This window comes from Apium graveolens, chromosome 7 (assembly GCF_009905375.1).
Source record: "Apium graveolens cultivar Ventura chromosome 7, ASM990537v1, whole genome shotgun sequence".
Lineage (NCBI taxonomy): Eukaryota > Viridiplantae > Streptophyta > Magnoliopsida > Apiales > Apiaceae > Apium > Apium graveolens.
In genome coordinates this window covers 77,033,112-77,045,813 of record NC_133653.1, presented here as the reverse complement: position 1 = coordinate 77,045,813, position 12,702 = coordinate 77,033,112, and the positions used below count along the sequence as shown (strand labels likewise).

At 34.2% G+C, this 12,702-nt stretch overlaps 1 protein-coding gene and 1 pseudogene across 2 annotated transcripts; one reads left to right on the top strand and one right to left on the bottom strand.

Moving 5' to 3' along the window:
- The first annotated feature begins 3,064 nt into the window (after positions 1 to 3,064).
- Positions 3,065 to 4,935, top strand: LOC141673074 (uncharacterized). 2 transcript variants are annotated; one of them, XM_074479809.1, is made up of 4 exons: positions 3,065 to 3,224; positions 3,603 to 3,702; positions 4,298 to 4,437; positions 4,751 to 4,935. In XM_074479809.1, the coding sequence occupies exons 1-4, from the start codon at positions 3,205 to 3,207 to the stop codon at positions 4,791 to 4,793; spliced, it is 303 nt and encodes a 100-aa protein (XP_074335910.1). In that variant the 5' UTR covers positions 3,065 to 3,204; the 3' UTR covers positions 4,794 to 4,935. The 2 variants fall into 2 exon arrangements, 1 of the variants encoding a protein (XP_074335910.1); XR_012555795.1 differs by lacking the exon at positions 3,603 to 3,702 and having other exon boundaries at positions 4,751 to 4,931.
- A 3,910-nt stretch (positions 4,936 to 8,845) lies between these two features.
- LOC141672504 (uncharacterized) lies at positions 8,846 to 11,671 on the bottom strand (annotated as a pseudogene).
- Positions 11,672 to 12,702: the final 1,031 nt, after the last annotated feature.

Sequence of the window (12,702 nt, the reverse complement as noted above, 5' to 3'; positions counted from 1 at the left end):
AAAAAAAACAACACAGATTCACAACTAATTACACAAATAATCCTCGAACACCAATAATCACATATAAGTAATAACAATTTAATATCTAGCTGACAGAACCCACAGACATATTTTATTCATGTAATTATTTAATAATACACATTTAAACAATATAAAAAATATACGAGTCGTTATAGTAGTTGTTGTGCCCAAAATCTCACGTGGGATCGATTTAAGGCCCATAAGTGGTTTTGGGCTTCTTTGGCATTAATTAAAATGTTGTTGGCATGGTTTTGGGCCCATGGAAATGAATATATGGAGCCATCTTGCAAGCGGGTGGAAATCAGGGGTTCACCTAGGGTACTTATAATAAGCTGGAGCCTCTCGGTAGGGGTTTCAGTTAATATGGCAGGTGCAGCTGTGTGCCAGGAGAAGTCCAGGAGGGCAGGAGAGGTGATGAAAGTACCTCTATAATCTATCAGGTTGGAGGGGTGTAGGTGCAGAAGCCCCTGCGTACCTCCATCACGGTATCAGTGTTGGACAGGGACTATACCTCCTAAATAAAGAAGGATTTATCTCATCACCAAAGAATGACTTCTAAAAAGAAATTAATCACTTCAAACGTTATAACTACTTATATTATCGGATAAATACATGGAATCATGGATAATGTTTATATTTTTATGGATTTAATGGATTGGAGGAGTTCTGCTACGCATGGACACTGGAAGCCCACCTGGAAAACAATTGGATTAATCATGGAATCTGGTTTTGGCTTATCAACAATGTGGCTTGTTGATCAAGGATATGAGTCCAACCCTAAAGAACTACATGGGGATTGAATCCTATAAATATAGGATATTGAGGCACTTTGCGTGGGTAGATTCTCACTTTACTCAACATGGATTATGGAGAAAGGTGAGAAATACGCATCTTCGGGCATCCTCACGGTCGTGTAGGACATACTCAGCCTCTCATGCCCAGAAACCTTGCAAACTCCGTCCCAACCACTCCATATCTCTCAACCAACTCTGGCAGACCAGGGTGACGCTGCAAGCGGGAACCCGAAGCCTGGAATGAGCAGATCAATTCTTACATCCAAAAACCAAGGGCAAAATCAGTTATTCCAGCAATATTTACTCATGATGTTGTTACCAAATTCCTCTGACAACACCAAGAAATGGTTTCTTTAGCATATAATATGGCACTAAATCTGGGAAAAAGCCAAAAAAGCCATAAATAATTTTAGTTTGCTATCCTTCGATAATTTTTTGTACTGGTTAATCAGCCTAATACTTTTACATACAATTTATTATACTGACATATATGATATCCAAGAAAATAAAGTAGCCTTATTATTATTGTTGAGAAATTATATAGTTTCTTTCTATCTATTTGTGATAGCGTATTCTAATGAATCTAATAGCCTTGAGGCTTCAATACAAACGAGTATATCCTATTTTCAAGTTATGATTATTTGAATTTCAAGATTAATTTACTGATAAGTGTTGATAAGTGTTGATAAGTGTTGTTAGGGTTTGTTTAGATACATTTCACTATGTTCGTTCGTTAAGTTTGGTTTTTGGTTTTTGAATTTGATTGATTCAGAGTTTTTTTATTATTGATTTTCGAGATAGTATTAAGTTTATTGGAGGGTTATTGGATAGTATTTGTTAAGCATTTGAAGAGGTGAATTATAATAAAAGAATTCCAGAAGGAGTGAGAATGGGCCAATCAAAAAAGGTGTAGAATTAGCAATACTTTGCTGAACAAATAGAAGGTTCGTTCCGCGAAATAATACCCTGGAATCTAATGAAGGGTGAAAATATAATTTATATGGTCGAAAAAATTTAATTCTGAGCCGTCAGATCATAAATCAACGACAACAAAATCATGTATTATAAAATTGGTCCATGGCCAACTGTATGCCATGGACCAGGCACCTATACACGTGTGTGCGTGTATATATTTACACACACAAATGAGAAATTATTAAAATGAGATTTGTGATTTCTATAGTTGAAAATGGTAATTTTTTGAACTGCGGAAATTTCAAATTTAGTTAATTGGTGAGTTGGCGCAAAATAAAAAATTTATATTTTACGAAAATCACTTCCTTTAACTACGAATATCAATATTTCTCACGATTCTCATTAGATATGAAGTAAATTTTTTATAAAGTTAACAATATAATATTAATTATGCCCATCAGTACAAGTAAAATTAAGAATATTATTTAAGAATAAAAAAATTGGGTACTATGCGAGTTATAATCTAGCATTTGAAATAAAATGATTTAACAATAAAAACAAAAAAAAAATGAAATGCTATTTTGATTATCTTTCTTTATCGTTACAATTCCGGAACCAAAATTTTTCCATTAATACAATCTCCAGAGTTTTGAAATTTTACATACATGCAAAAGTAGTTAAAAATTGATACACTAAAAAATAAAAAATGCCATAATTTATTATTTCTTCAACTACTACTTGATTTCTAATTCACAAAATACATTCATTCATCACTCTCATTAAATGAGTATTACTATATTTAGAAGAAAGTGGGTAAAAGAAATAAGCAAGAAAAGGAGAAAATGAATTACTATTTGACTATTTTTGTGTTGCGATTTAAAATGTCAAAATATTAGATATCACCTGAACAAAGTTAATCAATAAGCACAACATCACATTCAATGAAATTTTATATACAAACAAATATAAATATATAAATTAAAAGATGAATTCATATATGGTTGATTTTTCAACAACTACCTACCTCCTAATTCTTATCTATGATTAATGATTGTAGTATAAATTTCTTTACATCCAAAGTAAAGTTGCAATTCAAAGTATTGAAGTTTGTGAGAACAATCCTTGATATAAAGGAAATATAATTCACATGGCAAACAATTGTAAAAATCTTGGCTTCAGTAAAAATTCTCTTTTTATGAGTGGTTTTCTCGGGTTCCATGAAGTGTCTAGTGGTCTTGCAATCAAACCATCTCTTATAGTGCCGCATAACATTGAGTCTCGAAATACTCCTTTTATGAGTACTGCTCATATGATCTCATCGTATGATGATTTCAACGATAATAAAAATACTATTAACACTACAGGAAATCTTTCACGGTCGGCTAACAAGGTAAATCAATCACACTTTCGCATACAATGCACGAAACGAGTTCGTTTTAGGTTCGTCGTGTGGACAACTGAAGAGCAGAATGTGATGGATGAAGAACTTCTAAAGTGAGCTACTTTTAACTATTCTTACAATTATTAGAATATATATTCTTAATATTTTAAGAAAATGAATTTCATAATTTTACACTTTTTTTATAAAATTACTTCTTGTGGATCTTGTTTTGTTGATTTTTTTCCCTTCATGTTTGTTATTTTGTTTAGTTGTTCTTTTAGATTTTCTAGTTTACGAAGTTTCTTTTTCATTATATAATACGAGACTCTACAAAATTACATATTCAATATGTACTTATATATACGAAAATTTATTTGACTTTTTATTTTAAAATTCTTACAAGATAAAATTTTACGACATAATTATATATCAATTTGTATCCACTTATTTCACCAAAAACTTGGGATATCGTGTGATTTGTAATCTTGCAGGTGCATGTTTTTGCTAGCTAAGAAGATTTTTTTAAAGATAACAAAATTGTTGCCAAAAAAATCAATGAGAGATGTAACAATGCGCATGCAGTGGTTAATTTTAAGTCATATTCAAGTAATATCTTCGGTTAAACATCTAACTAATTTGAACTAATGCAACTTTCTGTTACGTCATAACTAATATTGGTGTAACATCATTATTTTTTCATATTTTATAAAAATGAAAAGGATTGGTGATGCGTGTTCAATAAAATTTGCATCTTTTAACAACATAGATTTTCATCAATTTACTTTAGTGTAATTAGTGCCGCATTGCGCAGAAAAAATGCTATCTTTCTAATTGTTCACGGTTGTTGGTTTCATTTATTCGGGAAAATAAGGTAACAAGAAATTTATAGTACATAATATGATATTTTTATTTTTATTAATTTTCTTTACTTTATAAAAATATATAATATGTATTTTGTATCAAAGACCTATCAGTAGTGCATAAAATGAAATCTTGGCACGCATTGCGCATTTAATTTCCTTTTTGTTCGTAACTGCTGAAAAATTAAATTTCATATTCGAAAGCTAATTCCGACTAGTCTATCGAACTACGATATTTAACAAAGTAGATAGCAGACGAGGATCCTTTATTTTCCTTGTAGATAATTTTTAGTATAATTGCTTAAAAAATTTTATTATGTGCGCAGAAGCATGGAAAATGTGTGCAGAAACATGAAAATTTGGAAAACATCTGGGATAGCGTGGAATCTTCATATGAGGGAGATTTGAGTGAATTCAGTTTTTATATACCACACAATCCTAATGATCTGGATCATTTAGTTATTCAGTAAGTGCTTTTCAACATCAAGTATGATCATCGTTAATGATTTTGTTTTGAAATTATTAATGAATAATTACATTCTTGATTAACACAATATAGGAAAAAATATGGTACATCACTAGTGAATAATTAATAAACAACTTATAGTTTATGTCTAAAGAAATGACATACAAACAACTGGTTTCTGAATTTTCTATCTGTGTTATAGGCCAAGAATTTTATATTACATTATATATCGCTACACGAGATGACCATTGTAGTATGTCTTAACTTTTTTCCAATTATTTGGTTCCTTATCCTAATATTTGTCTTATTTCAGGAACAAATATCATCCTCGAGTTATTAAGCGTAGCAGGATCTGATCCCGAGATATGAAGTCGAATATATATATAAATATATATATATATATATATAATAATTGAGATGTTCTCAAATTAGTATGTATGTTTTGTATGTGTAATAATAATGTTCGTACCGAAAGGCTGGCGATCTAAAAATTTACTATATAAAACAATAATAATTTGAAAAATGATGGGTAATACCATTCGCGAAACGTGAATCACCATGATGTTATTTTATTTGCATTATTATATATGTGTCATATAGCACTATTGAGAAAACTGGTATAATCGATACTTCATGAGAAATATTTGAGTTCATCACAAGAAAGAAGATCAATAATTTGACCTTCATTATGTATTCCTCTTATAAAATATCAAAATTCAGATACGCCCGTATTATATTCCTTTTAGGTGAACTCAGACTAAAAACTAACACGCGAGTACTAATAATCAACAAATTAACAAGTTTCAGATATGATCGTTTATAATCTATCAGTTTCGTCACCTAGATTTAAAAGTGTTCCTAATATTCCAGAATCTGTCTAAATGTATCACACGATTTTAATGCTAACGTTTTGCTCAATTTTTCTGGCCCTAACACTATTGCCAAGAAAGAATTTAACTCATGAACCATGGCCATAGGTATTGATTTAATTTCTTATCCAGAATGTCAGGGTCGTTTTCAGGAGGATACATTCGGGTACGGATCCAACATTTATGACAAAAAAAAAACTAAATATTTAATAACACTATACAAAAGCATGGATAGTCATGCTACCAAGGAAGCTAAGCTTGGTTCACTGGAAGTGATACAGAGAGCAGCCTAGGAGGAAAATCGTACAACTAGAGAAAATTTCATCCTGAAAAATATTACAAATGACACCGTGTAAGGACTTTCGGATTAAACAAATTTATGAAGAGGAACAACGATTGCTAGTATCAATATCATGCCACATACAAACTCATTTTGCTATTGTTATTGGTTTACTTTAATGAATAAATTTGAAAACTTGGCCTCTAAGTTCGGAAGGAACAAATCTTAATCATACTACCACAAAACCTTTAAATTATCTTCTAGAATTATAAAGCCCCCATCCATTATTAGAATTCAAATAGTTGGGTGGCGAAAGTAACTTGATTTTTACAAATCACTTGCATAGTTAACACATCGGATCTCAAAATATTTTAGTAGACTAATGTCACTACAGGCAAAAGTTGAGAACCAAACCTTGCTCACTCTTAAGCATCACAATAGCCATTGGTGCAAAATTGCAATGTGCCACCTGTATAGATCATGTCTGGTGACAAATGTCGAATGGACAATTTCCTAGAAGAATGAACATTATTTCCCTACAAGGATATGCGATCTTTTGAGAGGTAACTGAGCGCCAGAAGTCAACCCTTTAACACATATAATATTTATATAAAAATATTAGATGCCTGGCGTGATGATTTCTATGACGGATTTCTAAATGCAAGAAAATATTGCATCAAATAAATTAAGCAACAAGCTGGATAATAAGAGTACGAGTTCACTTTTAGTGCCATAAAAGTATGTCAAAAAACATATGCGAATTTTTTGACCATTTGTACATGATGAAAATTCATCAAAATGATAACAAAGTCTATGCATCAAGTGGCACAAAATGAGGCTCTATAGTTAACTTTGCCTTCTTCCTTAATATTAAATAAATCAAATCTAATCTTCGCTTTGTACGCATACTGTACTTAAGAAACTCACCATTATGTTCAGCCACAAAATGTTGATCAACTTCTCGATTTTTACATTTGTCTGATCCATTATGTCTGATCCATTAGTGCAACTGGTGCAGGATAAATATCATCCTTATGTCCCTTTTGTTTAAAAGTGTATACATCAAATATGCACGCATACAGTACTTAAGAAACTCACCATTATGTTCAGCCACAGAATGTTGATCAACTTCTCGATTTTACATTGGTCTGATCCACCGGTACAGGATGAATATTATCCTTATGTCCCTTTTGTTTAAAAGTCCCTTTTGTTTAAAAGTGTATACATCAAATATCCACTGGTACACAGTGAATATCATCCTTTATGTCCATTTTATTTAAAAGTGTATACATCAAATATCAACTTGCCTTAGTATGCCTCCATCACACCAGGAATTTTATCCTCATTTGCAGTTACAAAGTTTTTGACGAATTCTTTCTCAGTCATCACCAGTATCGACGATAACATGTAACTCTCACTTAGAGCTGATTTTTAGCCTAAAACTTGTAGAACCGAATATCTTGGGATAATCCTCTTTTCTAAGTTATAAGTTAAAACAACCGTGTGCTTTGACAACTTAGATGGTGTCCACCGTAATTTATTCAAAAATAAATCAGTCTTTTCATTAATTATCTCCTCAGTCTAAACTATAATATCCGGCAGCTTCTTGAACATGGAAAGGATCTCAATATCGGAGAAACCAAAACTTTTAAACAACACACGTCTAGATTCCCATGTCGAGTCAGTGACACAACACAATGTTCGAACAGTTTTGCAAAAATACGAAGACTCAAGATCAAAACCCATTTCCATAAGCCTCAACACAAAATTACGGAATTTCTTATGTGGTTGAGCCAAAGCCGGACGATAATCACAACTTCTTAAAAAAATTAATAATGTGCGAATGGGACACACCTAGTCCAGAAAGAAACTGAATATTGGGATTGTATTTAAGGACCCAAAGAGTATTCGTGTAAGAACCAGTTACAGAGTTGAGCAAATTTATAGAAGGTATCAAGTGGTTCTTCAGACTTAACACAAGAATATTCGGGTTATTAGTAACAATAGCAACTACCTCAGCTTGACACTGGAAGACAGTAAACGAATACTCAAGCTTCGGCTTAATAATATTTTGGGGACGATATCCTATTAAGTAACAGGGGATAACAACTAATGATTTTGGCAATGCTGGACCGGGGAAATCCGAAAGTTTCGAAGAGCTCGATAATCGAGTCGGGTCTTTGATCAGAGGAATGAAAATCAAGACATTCAGAAGCCTTAACCAGGGCCTTTCCGGAAAAGCCACATTTGTTTTTTAGAAATAAAATCTCGAAATCTGAAGAATCTACATTTGTGGGTATGTTTGTTTTAGTAGTGTAACTAACTACATATAAAGGGTGTAATTGAAGAATGGTTTAAGTTGGGGATAGTTTGGTGCTTAAAAGATGGGGTTTGTAAATGGGAGTTAAACATATTAACAACAATCATTACAAATAAGATTGAGGGAAAGTAAAGAAAGAAAGGGGTTTGAAAAAACTTACTAGAGAGATATTAAAGATAGGTGCAAGGCTTCCCAGTTGAATTATCCTAAAGAGGTTGAATTGATGACACTGACACAACAGCAACTGGGAGTCTGTAGTGGAGCAGCAACAGCAACTAGTCTGCATCTACGAAAACTGTAAACTCACAAGTTATATTTATTACTCAATAAATTTAAGTTATCATATAATTATTTCTCAATTATATAAATGAATTACGTAAATATAGTATGATATCCCTAACCCGCAGAGACCCCTTTAAAGTTCAGGACATCTTTTAAGCTTATGCTGCTTTGCATTCTCGTCTCTTCATTGTAGATTCTGTTAAATTCTTGTACTTAGTTCTGGATTTTAGGAGAGCATTTAAATTATTTAGCCAGTACAGGTTCTAGGAGATCCCGTAATTGCATAGTATAATACTATAATTTGTACAAGAAAAAGCAGGTCATATTCCATTACCACAAAATGCTAAATGATACTACATAATTCGTAACACGATTCTGTCAGTGAACCTGCAATATTTCTCCTTCCATTCCCCCGTCATTATGTAAAATGTGAGAAAGAATGCACACAACCCACAGTCATATCCCATTGCTATAATGTCATAGATTAAGAACTTCCCTTCATTGCTTGTTTCTGTAGTAGGATACTTGTTGCTGTCACATGATATCTTTACGTCTGGAGCACCACAAACAAATTCATTTCCATAAAAACCGTTTTGATCAAGTGTATCAAAATGTTCTGCATTCGGAACTTTTCCACTCAAGTTATTGTATGATAGGTTCAGAACGCAAAGAAAATCAAGATTTATTAGTATGTGGTATCTCACCACTCAATGCGTTAGAACTTAAATTAAACTCTAAAGACTCTAGACCACTCATGCACCCAATAGTCTTTGGAATCTCACCTGACAAGTAATTGTACGAGAGATTCATCATGGAGAGACCCTGTAAAAGGCCTATCTCTTCTGGAATCGATCCTGTCAGAGCATCGAGTGAAATATATACCCCCCTATGGTATGAGTACACTAACTCGAGCTGATAGGATGATCTTTTTGTCACAATATCTAATTCGGCACCAACAAAAGCAGATGAAATTAGAAAACCAAGTATGGTTCCGTCTGTAGGTCTGACCCTTAGCATCTTCAAATTTTCAAGTTTGTTAGGAATAAGACCAGACAGACTATTATTAGACAAACCAAGATATTGTAACTTCTCCAGCTGCAGTATTTCTTGGGGAATTGATCCACTCAACAGGTTGGACGCCAGCACAAGTAAACGTAGATTGTGGAGTTTGCCAACAAACTGTGGTATTCTTCCGTCAAATCTATTGTTTTCCAGTTTCAGACCCTCCAAGTATTGAAATCTACGGACAACATCCAGAAATGGTCCATCAAAATTATTGCCACTTAAATCTAAATACCCAAGATTTTCCAAATTGGAGTTCAAGTGGAATATTACCATCAAGAATGTTTCCTACAAGGCTGAGAAAAACAAGAAACATACAGTTCCCTAAACTACGAGGTATCTTCCCTGACAAACTGTTGTACGAGAGATCGAGGACCTCAAGAGCATTGACCTTTTTACAAAAAGATGGTGGAATTTGACCATTTCGTTTGTTTCCAGCAAATGATACATACCTTGTACTCGATAATTCTCCAATTTGTGCGGGTGCAATGCCACTGAAATTATTACCAGATAAATTAATGACTTCAACATCTGCAAGCTGGGCAGGAATGGTTCCTTGAAGATTGTTGTTTGCTAAATTTAATGATCTTGGATAAAAAGAGGGGTGCAATTGGATACGTGATGGTATCAAACAGAGAGATTGATGGTATCAAACAGAAGGATCGATCCCGATAGACTGTTGTTAGCCATATCCAAAAGTGTAAGTTTAGTTAAATAAGCAATGAAATCTGGGATTCTACCTCCTATATTACAAGATGCAAACTCCAATTCTTGAATATTAGAGTTGAGTTTAGAGGAGCTATCATCTATCTTCAGTGTCAGTCTATTGAATCCTAGACCTATGTACACTATATTAGAACTTCGGAATGAAGAGACAGGAACACTTCCAATCAGATGATTGCGGGAAACAACAAGGTAGGCTAGGCTCGGAAGATAGCCAATGCATTCAGGGACTTCCCCAGTCAGCTGGTTGTAATACGAATTAAGATAGTAAAGTGACCGTAGATCGCAGATTGTTACAAGAATGGATCCACTTAAAACATTTTGTGATAGAAACAAAATCCGAAGGCTTTGCATCTTGGAGAACGATTCTGGAAGATGGCCTTTTAAGAAATTATCATTGAGCTGCAATATTTTTATCTTCGACATATTTGTGATTGACAGAGGTATAGGTCCCTGAATGGAGCAATTATTTGCAACAAATGAAACCATCTTAGTTGTGTTGGCAAAGGAATCTGGGATTGAACCAGCAACTTGTGTATATTGTATATCCAGTCTCTCCAAGTGCGATGGTTAAACCATAATTGTATCCCACATACAGTCGTTTCAGCTGAGGAAGGTAAGGGATTGAACCTTGCAAGTTACAATTCCTTAAATCAATTATGGAAAGGGAAGTAAGATTTGCTAGCTGGTCTGGTATTTGGGAGGAGAGATTATTAGAATTCACAACACAAAATTGCAGATGAGTAAGATTGAGAAGCTGATCAATAGGGATTCTTCCGGACAATCTGCAGTTGGACAAGTAAAGTGTATTCAGGTTAAAAAGAGATGAAATTGGCTGAGCCAAACTAGTTGACTGAGAGGACTCTAACAGAGCAACACCAATTAATCTTAGTACCTCGAGATTGGTGAGTCCTTGTAGCCAGTTCAGATTTAAGGAGTACAAATTACCATTAGCAAAATACGAATACAAGGAACCAAGAGTGAACCTATATGAAGACGTTAAGTTCACAGAACTACTCGATACATCAATAATCTCAGTAGAACAGGACAAGTCAAGCTGTGTTAATGAAGTAAGATTAGCAAGCTGAGTTGTGATGGAATCATCAAACATAGCATTCGAGAGATTGAGGTAAGTTAGAGTGGTGAGATTTGACAATCCAGACAGTAATGTCAATGACATGAAATCATTGAAACTGAGGTCAAGGTAGTGAAGTTGTTTTAAGGTGAACAACGATGGAGAGATTTTTACCTTGAATGGCAGTGGATTTATTAACAGTCCAAGAAGCTGGAACGAGTTCTGAATTAAGGTTCACTAAGAAACTCTGTGGACTAGGATTCCTGAGGTCAAGTGATACCACATGTCCCGAGCTCGAGCATCTGATTCCTTCCCAGATGCAGCAGTCATCACCTTGCCATAAGTTTAGTCGATTTGAAGGGTCAAAAAGCAATGACTTCACATGTAGGAGGGCGCTTCTTTTTGCAAACATGCAACCATTAGCAAAAAAACAACAGAGTGAAGATGGAAAACAATCGAAGAGCCGATTTGTGATGATTATTCATAGTTCAAGAAAATATAGTTCTGAATGTTTAATTTCCTAGAACTGTGCTGTTGTATTTTGTTACAGTTTTTTTATCAATAAGATGCAAAACCGTAAACAGCTCAATCAAATTTAGAAGATAGAGCAAGAAGACTTGAAGTCAAACTTGTAACTTGTTAGTTTGTTTTAACTCTTAGCTACTCTTAAAACTCAGATTTTTTAAATAAAATTTGGATCATTCAAATGTGACAATTGTGAACAGAATTTGCCAGTTGATTAAGATTTTTTTAATTTATTATTTAAGAATTATGTAATTTCAATTTTTGATTGAGTCACTTTTGCTCCTAAATGTTCATTAAGACTTAAAGAGCTGAAAAAAGATTAGACACACTAAATGTCATGAACTTCTTCTTCTTTATCGTTTTTCCCAGAGTTTTATAAAATCAGGTTTGGGTTATTATTTTTTCCTGAAGATTTGTCATTCACCTCCAATGTCGATGATTATAGTAATTTATAGTAAATACTTTTCGTTACCTTCAGATTTTAGAATTTATTGAGATTTTAGAAGAGTTAGCAATTATATTGCATAATTTGTTCTAAACTGAGGTTCAAGGAGAGCAAGTTATTGCATAGGATTATTTATACAAGAAGAAAGATAGTCATAAAATTTACAAGTGCTTGTATGATCCTTCCATTACCACAACATGGATCTTCTCTTTCTGTTTCCCTCGAGTTGCCGAATGATTCGTAACACGATTTCATTAGTAAACCCCGTGATAGGGTATAAGCAACATGGCTAGGATCCAACCGATTGACCAAAACCCCCTCTTCCAGAATAATCAAGTGGCGAGACCAGGCCCGGGGCCAACCCATGACCCGGATCATCTCCTAACCCGGATCCAACCCAGGATTTGGATCACCTGCTCACCAGGATCCAGCCCATGAACTGGATCACCTGCCTACCAGGATCCAGCCCATGACCTGGATCACCTGCCTACCTGGATCTGGACCAGGACCAAGATCACCATGAGGGGGGTCCCAGCCAGCACATGCACACTCCACAACCCTCCAGGGAAGGGTACGTGGACACGTGACGGTGACAACTATCAACAACCAACATATCAGACAAACACGGCGCGTGTCAGAAGACCGTTAGGACACCCTGGAGGTAGTCCTCCCCTGGACACGTTT